The 20,240-nt window shown below is 34.8% G+C and overlaps 2 protein-coding genes across 2 annotated transcripts; both read left to right on the top strand.

The window, feature by feature from the left end:
• Positions 1-16,283: 16,283 nt before the first annotated feature.
• On the top strand, positions 16,284-16,922 carry LOC139868325 (uncharacterized). Its single transcript, XM_071856658.1, has one exon. The coding sequence runs from the start codon at positions 16,284-16,286 to the stop codon at positions 16,920-16,922; it is 639 nt and encodes a 212-aa protein (XP_071712759.1).
• Positions 16,923-17,042: 120 nt separating this feature from the next.
• LOC139868326 (uncharacterized) lies at positions 17,043-18,005 on the top strand. The gene has a single exon (XM_071856659.1). It carries the CDS (start codon positions 17,043-17,045, stop codon positions 18,003-18,005), a length of 963 nt encoding a protein of 320 aa, XP_071712760.1.
• The last annotated feature ends 2,235 nt before the right edge of the window (positions 18,006-20,240 follow it).

Below are 20,240 nucleotides of genomic sequence, written 5' to 3' on the forward strand. Positions count from 1 at the left end.
TCAACGAGAAATTGGAAGTTCCGATTTGGTTTTGGAGACGAATAGTAAAATTGAAATGATTCGGGCTTGACTTAAAGCGGCGCAAGATAGACAAAAGTCTTATGCCGATAAAGGTAGAAGAACGATTGAGTTTCAAGAAGGTGATATGGTGATGCTTAAGGTTTCTCCATGGAAGGGTGTGATTCGGTTTAGAAAGCGAGGAAAGTTAGCTCCTCGGTTTATTGGTCCTTTCAAGGTATTGGCACGTATTGGTGAGGTTGCTTATCGATTAGAGTTACCCGAAGAACTTGCGGGAATTCATAATACGTTCCATGTTTCCCATCTTCGCAAGTGTCTTGTGGATGACTCGACTTGGGTGCCATTGGATGAGATTACTTTGAATAACAAGTTAGAGTATGCGGAAGAACCGATTGCAATCCTTGATGAAAAGGTTAAGATGTTGCGGAACAAGGAAGTTAGAACCTTCAAAGTGCAATGGCGACATCGAAAGGGTTCCGAGTTTACATGGGAATCCGAAGAGTTTGCTTTGGTTTATCTTCCAGCTTGTCATGCGGCTTGGATCGCGAGGACGCGCTCTGATCTAAGTGGGGGAGAGTTGTAACATCCCGTTTTTCCCGTACGTGACTAAAGGTACATATTTAACCATTTGTACGTTATGATTCGGAAGCTTATGCGTAATTGTATAGATAAACGTATATATATAATTTATTGTGTGCTAGTTAACATGTGCGTATATAAGTGTACAAATGAGCTTGTGTAGTGTTAGGTCTCGTGAGACTTAGATGTGAGGCTTAGACGTGTATTGGGAACGAGAATGAAGGAATTAGTTGTGGAAACCTTGGAAATTTGACTAACTAGTCGAAGTGGCCAGACCCAGGCGTATGTCGCAGCGCGACAAACGGGTCCGCGCCGCGACCCATCAAGCGTTTCCAGATCAGAACAGGACTTAAGCATGGTGAATTTTACTTTGATTCGTCGCGCCGCGACGTTTAGTGCCGCGCCGCGGCAGGCCTGCTGGCCAGGTCCCGGTTTTAGGTTAAATTAAGAGATTTTGAGGGGCAAAATGGTAAATGGACGTATAGATCAGATGGGTGCATTAAATCTGGTCCACTAGTTCATTTATTTCATTTTCCTTTTTCATTTTCTTTCAATTTCTCTCCCAAAACTCTAACACCCATTTGGATTCAAAGTGAGATTGAGAGAGGAAGGATTTAGGGTTGATCTTTGGAGCAAGTATTAAAGTTGTTCCTTGTGACTCTAGCTACGTGGTGATAGTCTCGGTAAGTTCTAACTCTAAGTTTCGAGTTTTAATTGATTATGGCTAGGGTTTTGGTTAATAGAAGCTTGTATGACCCATTTGGGAGTAAAATGGGTGAATTTGGGTTAGGTTGTTGAAATGAAACCCTAATGGCCATAATCTAGGGTTTTGGCCTTGTAATTGTGAGTTGAAAGTGTTAATGATATTAAAAGCATTAAACATTTGTTAAAATTAAAAGAGAAGTCATTTGGGTTATGTTTGACTAGTTTGGATGTGAAAGTGTCAAAATGGGTCAAGAATGTACTAGTTGACCTAGTTTGGGTAAAATGGGTGTAAATTACCCTAGGTGGATGTCAATTGAGGCTAGTAGACTTTAATGCACTAATGTTGGTAACTAAAGTCGAGTCTTGGCCATTAAGAGGGCGGTTGTGATGTAGTTGGGTCATTTAATGCGAATTGAGTCATTAAATGCCCAAGTAATTGTAATGTGGTTAATTCCACTAGTTTATGTATTGAATTGGTACTTAATGTATTAGGTACTTGGCTTTGAGTTTGGAAGCGAATATTCATCATCCTTGTGTCAAGGTAAGTGGAATAATTATGCGTGAACGTATATAATGTATTTATTTATGTAGTATGAATGTGGAAATGTCGCGGTGTTCAAGACACCACATTTTAGGTAACGAGTAGTATTGTCGCGGTGCTTAAGACACTACTCATTGTGTAATTGACTTGTGGAATTGTCGCGGTGTTTAAGACACCACAATGTCATGAGAGTGGAAGTGTCGCGGTGATCAAGACACCACTCATTGTATTGAATGAAGTGTGGATTCGTCGCGGTGTTTAAGATGCCACATTGTGTAAGGGTGAGTTAGTCGCGGTGTTTAAGACATCACCCGGGGGACTAGTGATTACGCGGTGTATAAGTAACACTAGTGGATGTTATGAACTCCAACGGACCTTCATGTACCGTTCTCTTGTATACTTGGTTAACCATGGTTGTGCGAATTGTACTTAGCATATTATATTGTGAACTATATGCTAATACTATTGCTAGCTTGATGTGGAACGTGGATAGTAGTTTATGCATGATGGATTTCATGTTGGTTGAGTTGCTAGCTTGTATGTGGTATTGTATAAGTGTATGCAAGTAAGTAGGTTATATATGATCATGTATAATTATTGCATTCACTAAGCGTTAGCTTACCCCTCTCGTTGGTTATCTTTTTAGTTGCAGGCGAGGATAAAGGGAAGGGGATTGTCGGACACTAGATGTCCTTGATGATGTGCTTGTAGGAGCTTTTTTAAGTTGACCACCTTTTGGGTAGTTTAGTTCCAAACCATGCTCGTTGGGTCGTTTGGTTTATAAACTATCATTGTATTCGGTCAAACTTATATTTACTTAACTAATGGCCTTTGTGCCCTTTTGTAAACATTGGTAATGGTTGTATGGTTTAATGGAACTTGTGATTTGGTCTACATATTTAATTGGCGCGTAAATGTGTATTATAAAAAAAAAAAAATTTATCGTACGGAGTACGGGTTGGGTTGTTTCATTTGATTACTGTTCATTTGTTTGTTAATCTTTAATTCTCTTATTCACAATGGTGAAATACATCCCTTATGTTCTTATCCCTACTGCTAATATGAATAGGGCTCGCCCTATTAAAAAGGTAAGGATGTACAAGTGCCTGTAAACAATCGGGTGGCTTGTATTGATACCTTCTGATTTTCAAAACCAGGGATATGAACAACTTATTTTGTTTTTGCAAAATCATCCTCTCATAGAAGGATTTTTCAAAACCCCTGATTACATGTATCCAGCTATACTTGCAGAATTTTGGTATACATGTACAGGTGACTCTGAAGCTAGAACCATCATTGGTAGATATGGTGATGGTGCAAATACTTTAACTATATCTGAAGCATCTTTAAGACGTGCTTTAAATCTGCCAGCTAGAGATAATTTTATTGCCTTTGCCTCAAAAACTGAGGCAAAGCAAAGTTTTCCAATGGTGGGTCAACTTATGACTACAGGCACCATTAGAATGAATATGTTTTCTTCAAGATGGAGTTTTATAATTGCAAATATTTTAAGAAGCCTAAGTTATAAAAGTGGAAGTTTAAGTGAGATGAATGAGATGGAAATCCAAATTTTCAATGCTTTTATGACAGGGAAAGATATAGATTTTGCTAATCTATTTTTCATTGAACTTTTAATGCTTTTTGAAATGAGCACTAGGGATCACAATGTCCCATTCATTAGATTCATGAGTCTGATGTTTGAGGATGCCCTATCTCCACCTTTGTATGCAGGGCTAAATCATGAGTTTGACTTCATGACAGTACCAGTGTGCAACAGTAAAATGTTTCACTTACCCATTAACCCTCTTGAGGTTGATTTAACACCAGATATGCTGGTGTGGGTTGGAGTCAACAATCAACCAGCAGATAATGTTGGGTCATCTTCCTTAGAGGATTGGCAACCTGAATCTGGGGAGGATGAAAATCCAGACACTGATTTATCAGACTCTGACCTATTCACAGACTCTAGGTCCTCTCCCAGTCCTAGTCAAGGGGCTCATTCATCTGTACCAGAAGTTGAACATTCAACCAACGATGCAGATTCGATAGCACCCTACATTGCAGGTGATCAAGGTGTTTCTTCTACAACACCTTCAGGTATGGATACTAACTTGAAGACTGAGGATATGAGTGAGGTACAACCACCAAACTCTAACCCATCCTCACCCACTGATATCGAAGAATTAAATATTTCCTCACACAATCTTATGACTTCACTAGGTCATACAGAGAATACCACCATACTTGAAACCATAGATGAACAAGCATCTGTAAACTCCCAACCAAATCTGTCTACTAGGTTAGATGCTAAACTCAATGTTTCTTCATCTCTGCTAGGGAGTGATGAAGTTATTGGTCAAACCCAGCCTTCACCTATTAGAATAGTTAACCTGGATTCCAACATTACTGACACTGAGAAAACCCCCTCAAATGTTCAAATTGCAGAGATCCCAATCCTGGACTCAACAAAGCAATTCACTGCTCCACCAAATTCACCTAAGCCTACTACTACCTCAGATGCAAATCTGACTCACTCATATCTCATAAATGACTCCTTACACATTCTTGCATGAGCTGCCAATGCTACTCTCAAGTCACAGGGTGAGGCACAGGCTCCAAAACCTTCTGTGTTTCATGATCCCAATCCTTCTTAACAGGAGAAAGGTGAGAACACACAAATAACACAATCACCCATTGTTGATGTTCCACCCCAACCTGAGGTACAAGTTGACTTAGTTGGTATGTTTAATACTTTGACTAAGTGGACTGCACAGTTTGATGACAAGCTGCAGGGTGTGCAGGATGGGTTTAACAACTTGAATAATAATTTGACAACCAGAAATGAGTTAGAGGAGGTAAGGAGGTTGGTTGGAAATTTGACAGGTGTGGTGATGCAGGTACAGAAAGATCAGGCAACTACTTCATGTTCTAACAATGTTGTTTTACAGACTATTAACAGAAGGCTAGAATCAATGGAGATAGCTTTTAGTGAGGTGGACAGTCTTAGATCTGAAGTTTCTGATCTATCTACAGAGCTTGGTAAAATTAAGGATTTGTCAGAGAAGGTGTATGATCATATTACTCACATTGATCCTCCACCTATGTCTGATGAGGAGTTGGATGATGTCAAAAAGGGGGAGAACAAGAGAAAAAGTAATGAAATTGATGCTTTTATTGCAAAGCATCCAGGTAAAAGGGTTAAATTTGGTAATGATGGTGTAGGTGACCGGATTCCTTGGATTGTAGGAGTTGGAGGTTTTACAAGGGTTGATAAGGATTCAAAGGTTGAGGGGGAGTCTAAGGCTGAGGGGGAGCCTAAGGTTACAGAGAAGTCAAATGCTGAAGGTGAAGGTGAATCAAAAGTAGAGGGGGAGGATAAAGCTCAGTAACAGCAGCAACAATCTAAACTAGAAATCACAAAGTTGTACACAAGAAAGAAAGTTATTTCAAAAAGGAAAAAGAAGACTGAAGGGTGTAAATCAAGTGTTATCAGCATAGAATCTGGTGATGATAGTGATAGTGATGATAATGATAATGATATGATATCATCTGTTTTGAACAGGGCAGAAAGGAGACGGGCTAGAGCAGAAAAGAGAGAAGAATCTATGAAACAGAGCTTTTCAAAAAAAAAAAAAAAGAATCTATGAAACAGAGCTCAGATTCAAATGTGCAAAGAAGGGAGAAGGCTACTGGTAAAAGAAAGATGAGTCCTGCAGAAGAAGTTGTTGATGATTTAATCAGAAAAACTGCTACTGCAGAAGGAATGTCTGTTGAAGATTATTTGTAGATGATAAAAGAACAAGAATCAAGGTCTAAAGCTGAGAAGTTTGTTCTAAAAAGGCTAGAGGAAGAAAGAGAATTGGCTAAAAAATTGAATGATAGATTTTCTTATAGAGGGTTTGAAGATAATACAATTGTTGATTGTATTTCAAGAAGGAATGATGATGGAGTTGTTAGTATTGAGTTGATTCTAGATGATAAGAGCAAAAGGATAATTAATTTGGATCAGGTGTTCATATTAGGTTTCTTTGAGTGGAAAGCTATTACAAGGTGTATTAGAAAGATGCATGAATGGGATTTGAAGCCAGAAGTTCTGAGACAAATTCATATGTTAGTGCATGTTTAATATGAACTGGGTATGATAGCAGAAGAAGACTATAGAGGATACTGCAGAGTTCACTTAGAAGAAGAAAGGACAAAAATTGATGGAGTAAATCTGATTTTTGAAGATGAGAAGCATCCATTGTTTCAGGTTCTAAGTCATGTGAAATTTGAAGATAATGCTTATTTGCCTGATCCTGAAGGGTTGATGTACAAAGACAGAAGGAACACATAATGTTTTATAAAAGTTAATGAGTTCAAAGATACACAGCTAAGCCATCTGATTGCACTTCTTAAGAAGTGTGAATCTGAACAGAGTTTACCATTCAGAAGAAAATTGGTGGACTTTCTGTTTCTAAATTTGACTGAGATTGAAAGTAATTCAAGTCTGAGATTTATGAGTGATGTTATTAAGGATGAGCATGTAAAACTTCAGAAGAAAAGAGCACCAAGTGAACCTTCAAGTCAAAGAAAGGGTGGAGAAAATAAAAGAAAAACTGTTTGGTTCTATGCATTTGAGTCTGTAAATTTGTTTATGTATTCACAGACTTGTTAAAGCTTATATTTTTGTTTATATGTTTTGACATCATCAGATAGGGGGAGATTGTTAGGAATGATGTAAATCTGATGAGTCAAAGATTTTAAGTCTGTATTATTTGAGTCTGTAAATTTAGATTCTGTAATATTTAGAGTCTAGAAGATTAAAGAACACAGACTCTGCTCAACAAGAAATACAGATTCTATCGGTGCTGAACAAAGATCAAGACCAAATCAAATACGTGTGAAACAAATTAAGATAAGATTGAAGAGATTACATCAAAACGAATATCTCTGATTTCTAGGAGAAGATAATTGAAGAGATTTGAATTATATTGTTTCCTTATATTTTGTTATGGTTGTTTAGGAATTGATTCGATAAGATTTGAGAAGCTTGTTTCTCAAATCTATAAATAGGGAACATGTAATTCATTTCAATTCATCAATTTCAATAACAATTTTCTTCTCTATTGTTTCCTTCTCTTTGTGTTAATTTATTTGAAAAGTTCAATTGATTCCGTACTTTATAACCTAGTTGTTATTCTGTTCAATTGATCTTATATAAACGTTCTAGGTTGTTGATTGTGGACCAACAAAACTTACAATACTTGAACTTTCTTAAATACTAAAACAACTACCACTTTACTGCCCACTAAATGGTTACCCCATGTACTCCTAATTTGTTGCTACTAATCTGGCCATTATCTCCATGCACTACTTGGTCAACAAGTCCATATTTACCTAGCACTACATGTACTGTACCTCCATTTAATTTTACCCATCTAGGCATCTACTAACAATTGGTTGCAATCTTTCTCTGATGCCATATTGCAAGCCGGGCATCCTAAATTGTCGGATCATAGACCTATTATTTGGGGAAAGAAAGTTCAAGATTGGGGTCCAAAACCATTTAGATTCAATAACTCTTGGTTACCACAAAAAGGTTTTATCGAAATGTGCAACCAAAAATGGGATCAAATGCAAGTTCAAGGGTGGGCGGCTTTCATTGTTTCTAGAAAATGTCTTCTGCTTAAAGAGGAGTTGAAAGGATGGTCAAGTGTGGAGATTCAAAGCTCAAAAGCCGAATTAATACATTGTGAATCCGAGATTAAAAGAATAAAAACATTTACTTTTCTCGGGATTTAAATGATAATGAAATGGCGGCTATTGTAGAGTGTAAAAAACGAAAAAAGGAGTTATTAATTCGCGAAGAATCTAAGAAGCGAATTCACTCAAGGGTTAAATGGCTTAAGCTTGGCGATAAAAATACGAAGTTTTTTCATTTGGTGTCTCGTATAAAACAACAATCATCGTTTATCTCCAGTTTATTAATCGAAGATGAGTGGGTTGAAGACCCTGTTTTAGTCAAAGATCATTCCTTGTCTTTTTTCCAGAATCTTTTTAGTGTCAGCAGCTTGTTAACAGGCCCAAATCTCAACTGGGCCGAATTGGGCCTTTTCTCCTTAACAGTCCAGCAGGCCAGGGCTTTGGAAATTCATTTTTTTTCTGATGAAATTTTTAAGGTCATTTGTAGTTTCGATGGCAATAAAACTCCGGGACCGGACGGTTTTTCTTTTATGTTTTTCAAAAAATGTTGGTCATTTTTTGAAGATGAAGTAATGCAGCTGTTCTCTCAATTTTATAATCGTGCTTCCTTTCCTAAAGGGTTTAATTCTTCCTTTATTGTTTTAATCCCTAAAACAACTTCCTCAAAGAAAATGAGCATTTATGTCCGATTAGCCTCATCAATGCTCCATATAAAATCATAGCTAAAGTGTTAGCTAACCAGTTGAAAACGATAATTTCAAATATTGTGAGTGAGCACCAACACGGTTTTGTACCTTCAAGGAACTTGTTAGATGGTATAATGCTAGTCAATGAAGTGGTACATCTAGCTAAGAAATCAAAATCACCCATCCTTATTCTCAAGATCGATTTCTCCAAGGCCTATGATAGTTTTTCGCATGATTTTGTTATACAAGTTTTGACTCGAATGGGTTTTAGCAAAAAGTTTATTTCATGGATCAAATGTTGCATTTCCGATATTAATTTTTCGGTTCTTATAAACGGGTTTCCCCTCAACATAAGGTGTTATGTATCGTGGTTTAAGACAAGGCGACCCCTTATTGTAACACCCGTTTTCAGTTACGTGTTATTGCGAACGACATTCGAAATACGAGGCATGTAAGCGTATATTTGGATCCCAAATAAAGTTTGAGTTGATGTTTCAAAACCTTACCATTAGAAAGGAAACCTCATTACGTTTCCAACGATATTTGATTCGTTGAAAACGGAGTTACGGTTTGAAAGTTACGACCAAAACAAGTTCAGAAAACTGATTCAGTTAATCTGGACGCCGTCCAACCATTTTGGACGCCGTCCAAAAGACCTGACGGGCCAGCTGTGATATTTTGAAGTTTTTAAAAGAGGGTATTTGGGTCTTTTCACTTGGGGGTCATTTGGGCCATCAAAACTGATCTAAACTCACCCTTATCCTCATTTTCACCCACAAACACTCCCAACCAAACCCTAGAGAGAGAGAGAGAGAAGTTTTTAGAGAGAGATAGCTTGGTTTGGGGAAGAAGAAGGGTGAATTGGGTCGAGTCGCGAGTGTTAAAGTTGTTCACCTCGTTCACGGCTATGTTGTGGTAGTGTTGGTAAGTTCTAAATCCGAATTTCATTGTTAAGATTATTGTTTGAGTTAGAGTTTGTGTTAGTTAGAGTTATAAACCCATTTATTGTGAAATTTGGGGGTTTTGGGTAAGTTTCATGTAAGTAAGCCTAAATGGGTGACTTAGTGTTTCAATTGATGAAATTGTTAGTTTGGACCTTGCATGTGTTGGTTAAACCTTAGAACACTTGTGTTCACTTGATTTTTGGGTGTAAACCCTAAGTTAGGTCAAAATGGGTCAAATGGGTATTTTGGGTCAAGTAAGGTTGATTCGGTGTCAAATTAAGTTTTGAGTCGAGTTTTGGTGAATCAAGTATGTAAATACTTAATTTAGGTGTTAATTGATGTTTTGGAAATATAACCACTAGTCAATAGTGATTATGGGGTGTTTTATGACTTTGGTCAAAATGAGTAATTTGAATTAGGTCAAAATTGAAGATGACACTAATTTGGATTAAATGAATGTTAAATGCTTTTGTTAAACGTTAAATGATGTTTTTGGATGTAATTACTCGCGAGAAGTGATTTTGGGTTAAAATGATATTTTTAACATAAGTCAAACGTGGTCAAAAGCAAAATGGGTTAATATTGCACGTGTTGGGGTTTTGGTGCAATTGGCGTTTGAAATGATTACTACCTAAGTAGTAATATAGTGTTAAGACCTAGGTTTGGTCTAATTGGGGTAAAGTATGATTTTGGGTTAAATTATACTTTGTTGTGTTGATTTGAATTACCACCCGAAGTGGTAATTGGTTTGTGTCCATTAGGTGTTAAATGGGCGGATTTTACCGAGCAAGGTGTGATCCCTCGGCTAAGGGATGTTTGTGTCGGGTTCTCTTTTAGAGAATGGCTATTTATGTATATATTTTGCCCATGTGTAATATAGGAGATTACTTGCTAGGATTTGAGGACGGAGATCATGTTGTACATGACTTGTGCGGGCATTCCAAGGTGAGTGGAATAATTATATGCGTAGGTATATAATGTATTTATTTGTTGTAGCGTGAGATGTGAAGTGTCGATGTGCTAAGACACCACGTTTCACGTGACGAGTGAAGTGTCGAGGTGTTAAGACGCCACTCGGAGTGAAGCAACGAGGTGTTAAGATGCCACTCTAAGTAATTGACGGGTGAAGCATCTGAAATGCCCCGTCCTAATCCATCTGGACGAAGTCTTCAACAGTTGGTCCCATTGCGAGGTTCTGACCTCTATATGCCATGAACGACTCCATGTAATATGAGCAAATGCACAGCGGAAGATTTCTTTCATACCTGAGAATAAACATGCTTTAAAGTGTCAACCAAAAGGTTGGCGAGTTCATAGGTTTATCTTAAAACAATAAAATTCATCATTTTGATAGATCACTTTTAAAACAATTACTTATGGCAAACACCGATTCAACCTTCTCGGTCCACCGTTTCAATCCGATCGGTCCTTCGGTTCCATCAAATTCCAAAGGTTTGCAGGCAGTGAATTCTTTGTAGGTGCATCCTACACGATTTCCTGTACTGCTAGATCCAAGGTTATTGTTGGTATGTAGCGCAGCCTGTACTGCGGCTATGTTTGAAGCTATAAAAGTACGGAATTCCTCTTCATTCATATTCACGGTGTGTCGAGTAGTCGGTGCCATTTCCTTCAAAATAGTCAAATGGAACAAGTTAATCATACAGAATATTAAGAATTTAATAATCCAAATAGTCGGTGCCATTTCCTTCAAAATAGTCAAATGGAACAATTTAATCATACAGAATATTAAGTGGCGTATTTAATAATCCAAATACACTACTGTAATGAAAAATTTTTTTGTACAAAATATTACTCGTGAAATCTTTAACGGGTAAGTAATACTCGGGAAATATATAAGTTCACAATTAATATGTTACACTGTACATTCTTCAACTTTAATTCAAAAAAAAAAAAACAATCATTAACTATACTCACTACCTTAACTGCAATACACAATCATTTCATACAAATTCAATTACATATTCTGATATTGACGGATCAGAATCCAAGTCATAACTCTGAACTGGTGACATCATTCTTAGATCTCTATATCTTTCAAAGTTATACTTTGACTTCAAAACGGTGAAAGATCCTTTAGCATTGTTATTACCGAAAATAATCTTGCAATTTCTTTTCAAAGTATCCAGTTTTAAATACAGTACACCTTACTCGTGTACGAAATCATTTTTCATAAATCTTAGTAACCGTACACATATCTCGTGTACAAAAATAACATACACATAACCTGTGTATAAAATCATTCTCACGATACATAACATTCATATCAATTGGTGGCAATTATCATGTCCACATAATTCAATGGTGGCAATTATCATGTCCACATAATTCAATGGTGACTGTCCACATAATTCAATGGTGGCAATTATCATGTCCACATAATTCAACGGTGGCAATTATCATGTCCACATAATTTAACAATAATCCGCATAACTTCTGTCTGCATAATAATTCATTCGAGGAATGTTTTGCTTGTATCTATCTTGTCAAACATTTATAAAAGCATTTCATGTATTCGCAGTTCAAAATATATTTCAATAGCATATAATAAAGCAGTTGTAAAAATAGCGCATGTATTCTCAGTCCCAAAAATGTAAAGAGTAAAAGGGAATCAAATGAACTCACAATACTGTATTTTGTACTAAAAATACATATGACGACATTGAACAACTGAACAACGCAGGGTTGGCCTCGGATTCACGAACCTATATCATTTATATATATTAATACCTATAATAGTAATCGAACAAGTTTATATATTATTAATGATTTAATTGTTATTTTAATTAGGTTTTTCATTAATAACCTTATTAATTATATTTATTAATATTTGTTATAAAAGTATTAATATAGTTATGTTATGTGTATTAAATATAGTTTTGTATAATTAATAGTTATTTGATAAAATAATATTGATAATAATAATAAATAAAAGTTATTTTATTTTACAATAATAATAATAATAATAATAATAATAATAATAATAATAATAATAATAATAATAATAATAATAATAATAATAATAATAATAATAATAATAATAATAATAATAGTTATTATGATAATAATATTTATAATATAAAAATAATAATATTAATGTCAAAATAATAATAATGATAGTAATAATAATAATTTTGATAAAAAAAATGATAACTGCTCTAATAATGATAATACTAATAGTAAAAATGTTACTTTTAATATAATTGATAGTTCTTACTAAAAATGATACTAATAATAATATTAATGATATTATTAATAATAATTTTAAGAATACTAATAATAATAATAAAAATAATAATAATAATAATAATAATAATAATAATAATAATAATAATAATAATAATAATAATAATAATAATAATAATAATAATAATAATAATAAATAAGTAAATAACTACCTCAAGGAAGTAGCCCTAACAATAATGCCCAAGTCCGGGTTTGAACCCGCGACGTCCCGCTAACCTGATAATATCCTTAACCATTCTTTCGTTTCTATTTTTCTGATTTAATTACCATCCTAAATATATTTAACTTTTATATCTCTGTTTCATCATCAACCCATGTTCATCATCAAAATAATCATCGAATCATCTTCCATGATTATCATTTAACAACCTCATCATCATGCTTATCATCACAACATCGTTCATAAGCATCATCATCATCGTTAAAAAATATATATATGATCCTCATCGTTTTAAATTTGATAAACTTGTTTGTTAGGTCCACTAATCACAACAAATTCATGGCTTCAGCAAATATAATACGTCCGGAAAAAAAATAATAACTTCAAGATTATGCCCATGTTATCGACCAACTAGTCCCAATTGTTCCCCATGTGGGATCTCCTCACCGAATCCATTATAATACGCGGTATACTATATTAATCCACTTGATTAATTAATAACACTCTATATAATAGCATCCTATAAACAAGTTGTCAAAATGGATCATTCATGAGTTGATGTTTGTCCCACAATCATAACCTAATCCACCATAAATTCGGCTCATGCATTGTAATAATATAATTATCATCCAAACTGACACTTTTGATTTATGAGTCGTTATTGTATGCATTTTAAAAGTGGAATTATAATAGACATAGTGAGGAAAGTAGGCTAGTGGATGTCGTTGTAGTGGTTTAGTGGGGTTATAAAATGGGATTATGATATTTGCAAGTGTAGGTGGTACTTATGAGAACAAATGCGAAGAAACAGAAAATGACAAGTTGCATATGACCACTCATGGCAACTTCATCGACAATATTATTCATGTGGGGTTGTTTGCGGTAGTTTAAAACAGAAATAGGAGATTAAAACGTAGCAGTTGCAGCAAATTCTAGTAGTTATATCGATGGGTTTGGGATTTGTTGAACAACGGTTAGCAACAGGACAATTGTAGCTTCATGTTGGTGACGGTTTTTGGTGCTCTTTTACGATGCAAATGGAGCTAGTTCTTACTCATGTTAAAGAAAAATACAGGTAGTAGCAAACAATGTATTTGGGGTTGTTCATGGGTGATGATGGTTCTGATCTAATAACATACCATAGAAAGTATTTGCATCAAGATTGAAAAGATTGTTTTGAGTATGGTGTGGTTTGAGCTAGTCAAAAATAAGAGAACGATACCAGTTACAGATTTGGCGATAGTTGTGAAAAAATATGGAAGAGAGACAGATTGAGGAATGGAAATGATGATCCGGTTCCACAGTGAAAACAGTTTGTTGGTGTTGGTCTTGAGTAGGTCACGATGTACATAGTTGGTTTGTGATGACCACAAGTGGGTGTTGTTCCAACAGGAAAACATCAACGATAGTAACAAGTTATTTGTTCAGCAGAAAACCCAATTGGTTTTCGTTTTGAGTTGTTGGTGATCAAGGTAGGGTTGTGATGGTTAAATGGCAAGTCATGATGGTGATTTTGGTGAAACATGATTATGATGAACGATGGTTTGATGATTAAAGATGAAGTGAGATGGTGGTTTGAGCTTTTGATTATTTGACTTCAAAACAGGGATCGACACCCAATTTTGTTTATAATTTTCTGTTCAATTCTTGATTTGTAGCTGGTATTATATGTAATAAGATTGAGGTTATGAGTTAATAGTTAAATTTAATCATAATTTAGATTTTGAGAGAGACGTATAACAAACTAGAGACAGACGAATAATTGATCAGAGAATCAATTTAAAATAAATAAATAAAGTGTAAAGCTTGATCATGAGCTGTAACAGATTTTTGTTGGATTATGAATTAAGTCCTAGATTGGTACGAACATTAGACAGGAAAACAAATTATACACAGTAAGATAGCAACTATAACAGATTCTAGGATTCTTACAAATTTTTATAATTTTCATAGTTATTATTAATAATTTATAAATATATTATTTATAATAATACTGATTAATAACAATTATTAATAATACAGACTAATGCATATAACAACACTGATATTAATAATAATAGAAATACTAGTATTATAAATAAATGAATAAAACAATAGGTTGTATTATTTAATAACTATAATAATATAAATGATATTAATAATAAAAGTACTATATGTTTAACATGTCATTTAATATATACTTTTCATTTATATATTTATTTATTTTAATAATGATATCATATTTTATTTTTACTTTACATAGTTAATTTTAACAACATATAATATCTTAAGTTATACTTCAAATTATTATATATATATATATATATATATATATATATATATATATATATATATATATATATATATATATATATATATATATATATATATATATATATATATATAAACATATAAGAATCCATTTACAAAAAGTTGTCCGTGAATCGTTGGGAACGGTTGAAGGTCAATTGAGTATATGAAAATAGTTCAAAATTTTTGAGACTTAACATTAAAGACTTTGCTTATCATGTCGAAATCAAATAAGATTCAGGTTTAAATTTGGTCGGAAATTCCCGGGTCATCACAGCATCGAGGTGTTAAGATGCCACTCGGGGTGAAGCATCGAGGTGTTAAGATGCCACCTAGGAGTGAAGTGTCGAGGTGTTAAGGCGCCACTCCGTAAAGTAAAGAGTGAAGCATCGAGGTGTTAAGATGCCACTCGGGGTGAAGTATCGAGGTGTTAAGATGCCACTCCAAGAAATTAACGGATGAAGTGTCGAGGTGTTAAGACGCCATCCGGGGTGAAGTATCGAGGTGTTAAGATGCCACCCGAGGGTTTAGTGATACAAGGTGTTAAGTACACTAACGGATGTTATGAACACCGATGGCCTTTCGCGAGCGCCATTCCCTTGTACGATTGTTTAACCATGGTTATTATGTTGTAGTGTAGCATATTATATTATTCGGGTTATATATATGCTATTGTTGTGCTAGCTTGTGGTATTGGAGGTTAATAGCTTTATACTTGTGATGATAAGCTAATTGTGTTGCTAGCATGTATGCGGTATGTGAGTAAGTGTTGCAAGTAGGTATATTATATATGTATGTGTATAATTATTGCATTCACTAAGCTTTATGCTTACCCCTCTCGTTGTTTACCTTTTTACAGGTATTGTGATTATGAAGCTAGCTAGTTGTTAGACTAGAGGCTTAGGAGCGCTTGGGCTAGATGGGGTAGCTTTTGGATATTTGGACGCGGATTGGGGATTTGGTAGTCCCCGGGATTATGCTCTTGGTATTGGGTTGGGTTATTGAGTCTTAACCCGTATTTGCAGTGTAAACACTTTTATTTAATGTTTTGTTGATGTAAAACTTGATTGGGTTGTTACAAAGCGTTTGGTTGTTAATTTAAAGTGTTAAATGTGTTTTGAAATGAATTGGAGCTGATCAGGTCTGCTGGACGCCGTCCAGATGGGATGGACGCCGTCCAGTATAACGTGGGTTGGGTGTTTTCTGTCTCAGAACACTTCAGTGTAATTGGACGCCGTCCAAGGATTTGGACGCCGTCCTGTCCTTTGTAATGGACGCTGTCCAGAGGTCTGGACGCCGTCTAGATGGTCTGTTATAAAAAAAAAATTAAGTCGTGTTTTTGGTAAAACGAAGTCGGGTCGTTACACTTATCCTCGTTTCTCTTCATTTTAGTTGCGGAGGTATTAAGTAAAATGCTTTCCAACGATTTGGCAAACGGCTCTCTTCAAGGGTTTAAAGTTAATAACTTTGAAAGAGTGAATCATTCTCAATTTGCGGACGATACTATCCTTTTTGCTCACCCGTCTTGTCAAGAATTAAATCGAATTAATGAAGTGCTTCTTTTGTTCTCTCAAGTATCTAGTCTAACAATTGATCTTTCAAAGAGAAAGTTATATGGTATACATGTTTCAAGGGCTGACTTGAGGTCTTTCGCCGAGGTTATTGGATGTGATGTGGGTTCTTTCCCGTTAGAATATTTGGGGATTCCTATCGATTTTGCTTGTGGTCGTGTTGCTATGTGGGATCCTATTATTCAAAATTTTAAACGAAAACTTGCCGGATGGAAAGGTAGATGCTTGTCTTTCGGTGGACGTCTTTTTATGGTCAAAGCGGTCCTTTTATGTCTACCACTTCTTTTTGCGGCATTGTACAAGGCTCCCTCAAAAGTTATTATTCAATTAGAAGGGTTTCGTAGAAATTTCTTATGGGGTGGTGATTGTTTAAAAACAAAGACGTGCCTCGTTAAATGGCATTCGGTTTGTACTCCGGTTGAAACGGGTGGATTAGGCATCGTTCCTGTTCGTTCCAAAATTTTTGCCTTACTCATTTAATGGTGGTCGAAATTAAATTCAAATAAGTGTTTTGTTTGGCGATCGTTGGTCTGCAACTCTTTTGGAAGATCCTTTTCGGGTAAGTTAATTAATAATGTATCGTCCATTTCTACTTCTAAAATGTCTCCTATTTGGAGAAGTCTTATTAATTTGCACGAAGACGATTCTTTGTCTAACGTTATTGGTGCAAATTGTTGGAGATGTAAACTGGGGGATGATTCTCAAATTTCTTTTTGGAATGATTTTTGGGCAGGTAATTTTTCGCTTCGAGAACGTTATCCGAATTTGTTTCGTTGGTGCTTAGCACAAGATCAAAAAGTATGCTTCTTTCGGTTTCCTGTCTCGATCCAAGTCCCTCAATCAAGCTGGAACCTTCACTTAATCAGTCCATTAACAGAATTGGACTTCTTAAATGCCGAAGAACTTTTGTTCGATTTGCAAGACTTCTATTTGAAGTCATCACCTAATGTTGTTGTTTGGTCCCCGTCTTATAACGGGGAGTATAGTGTTGCGGACGCGGTGCGGTTACTAACAGTTTCGGGGCAAGCGTGTAACATTGAATGGAAGAAATTAATTTGGAATAATCGCGTCTCGTCAAAAATTTCCATCTTCCATTGGCTAGCTTGTAAACGTAGTATTCCGGTTAGAGACATTCTTATCCGAAGGCATATTTTACCCCTGAATCACCCACCTATGTGTACTTGGTGTGAAACCGAGGTCGAAACGGTTGATCATTTATTACTTCATTACCCGTGGACGTTCAAAGTTTGGTCCGAGCTTTTTCAATGGTGGAATATTAGATGGGTCATACCGAGCTCTATTTTGGAGTTCTCGGCCAATTGGTACAATGGTATGGGAATTGGTGATAAGAAATTTTGGAGACTTATTGGCCCGGCCACTATTTGGGCCATTTGGTTAGCTCGTAACGACTTCGTGTTCAATGGCAACTATACATGTTGGGCTTCCATTGTCCGAAAAATCAAACTTAAGGTGTTCGTTTGGGCTACCACATTCAAGTTATGCTTCGGTCACCAATCGTTTGTTTGGAATTCAAATCCCAGGCTTTTATGCTTCTCAATGTAATTTTCAACGTTTTTGTTAGTTTTTTCAAGTTTCAATTCGGTTTAATGTAATACTTTGCTTGTATCGGGTCTCTTTCATTTGTTTGATGAAAGGCCCTCATTTTGGTTTGATATAATACATTCTTTTTCGCCGAAAAAAAAAAAAAAAAAAAAAAAAAAAAAAAAAAAAAAAAAAAAAAAACACTAAAAATCATGACTACCTAAAGTAGTAACTCAAATTTGCAACACTTCCATTAATTGTAACATAACCGATTACACTAACAATATTTACTACAAATTATAGTATTTGATAGAAGTTCTTACCATTCAAAAGGTTTTTGGCCATAATGGCAAGGGAGTAGTGTAGTTCGTATGTTTTCAACACTGTAGTAGGCAAGCACAATGAGACATGGATATAATAACTAATCATGTAAAAGAACTGTAGAGTTCATTAAGGATACATTCTTCAACGTTTTTTACTCAGGGAAGAACAACTACAAGAAAAACCAGATAAAATACATAAACAAGGAAAACACAAAAAATAGTAATATGAAAGATATAAAAGCATAAACTTTGACAGGGCTATAAATAAGTAAACACCTTTTGGACATTGGTTGCAAGACTTGTGATATTTGCTTCAACATTACCACGTACTTCCTGGGCCATCCTACAATGTTCTTCCTTGAAGGTACAATCTTTCATTACTTTAGAATGTTCAAAATGGCCTTTAGCCATTCATATAGATTATAACTGATTAACAAATGAAATTAGTAGCTAGAGCTTTAATTTTCTCATTGAATTACGAGTATTATTTAATCAAAAATACTTGTACAAAGCTACTGAATGTTTTAACTTTTACCTGAAGTATAATTGGGTCCATAACTTCATCAGTTACACGTATTCAAAATTAAGTTGTACTTTTCAATTATGCTGAAAGATATTTGAATTGCTTATCATAGATATAACAGTTGTAGTTATAAGTTTCTGAAAGATATTTGAATTGCTTATCATAGATATAACACTTGTAGTTATAAGTTTATAAAAGAATGATAGGTACCTTAATCCATCTCATTTCCTTAGGATGTAACCCTAAAATAACATAAATTTTTTGAATTTTCTAATTATAGCCCTTAGGGTTATCTTTAAGAAAAATTTTATGCACAAAAAATGGTATATTAAAGTTAATGGGGGTAGTTATTAAGAAATTAGTAAGGTGATTATCATGAAGGTACAAGTGAAATAAGCATGTCCAAAAATCTTAAAAGATAGCCCTTAGGGCTATCTTTAAAAAAAATCCTAAATTTTTTTATCAAAAATATAAACTGGGTACATAGATACTTTTTACGATGACCTACAGCCTATTAGTCCAATGTATTGGTTCTTTTGGGCAAAAAGCAACTGCCTGAAAAAAAAAAACATGAAAAACACATTTCAAACATTTCAATAAACACTTTCTATTCATAAACTTAATCACAAATTTCAAATTCAAAAACATCAAATCTTGAATCGATAAACAAACACAATGAATAATAAAATGAATATTATCTTATAAATTTCGAAGTTTATAAAGGAAACTTGAATTTACAGTTCGAAGCATATAAAAGGAAAATGGAACCGTCAAATAACCTTAACACCTAAATAGTTTGATGTACTGGTTAGTAGTACATTAAGATAATTTAAATTAATCGGTAACTGAACTCGCTGTTGAAGAGCTATATGATGGCATTATAGAAATTTTAAACATATATTGGTTGCAACCTGATTAAGTGATAATCGGTTTCTTAAATCGATGAAAAAATGGTTGTGATATTCATACCTCTATTTGGCAGCGACTTCATTCATGAACTGAAGGTATGAAGTTTTTTCTCCGAATGATTGGTTGGATTCGATTGATAATTTGATAGTGATGAGCATGTAACTATTAGGGTTCCAGAGAGGAAAAACTAGGCGTGTTCAGTTATTCATTGATTAATGAGTTGAGGAAAAGAAATCCAGTGTTTGTGTCTCAAATTTTGAGGACTGTTTAGACTTTTTTACTCAGTTGGTCCTTCTATTATACTCTAAATCGCTAGTTTGGTCCCTCGATTTTTAATTTGGCAATCACAGTCCCTGAGTTATTTTGATTTTGCAATTGGCGTCCCTCCGTCAAATTTCTGTTAGAAATGTCCGTTAACCCTTGTCATGTGCAATGCATGTGAGGGTAAAATTGTCTTTTTACTAAAAACAAGGGACCAACGGCGGAAAAATATCTTAATTA

Source organism: Rutidosis leptorrhynchoides, chromosome 9 (genome assembly GCF_046630445.1).
Source record: "Rutidosis leptorrhynchoides isolate AG116_Rl617_1_P2 chromosome 9, CSIRO_AGI_Rlap_v1, whole genome shotgun sequence".
NCBI lineage: Eukaryota > Viridiplantae > Streptophyta > Magnoliopsida > Asterales > Asteraceae > Rutidosis > Rutidosis leptorrhynchoides.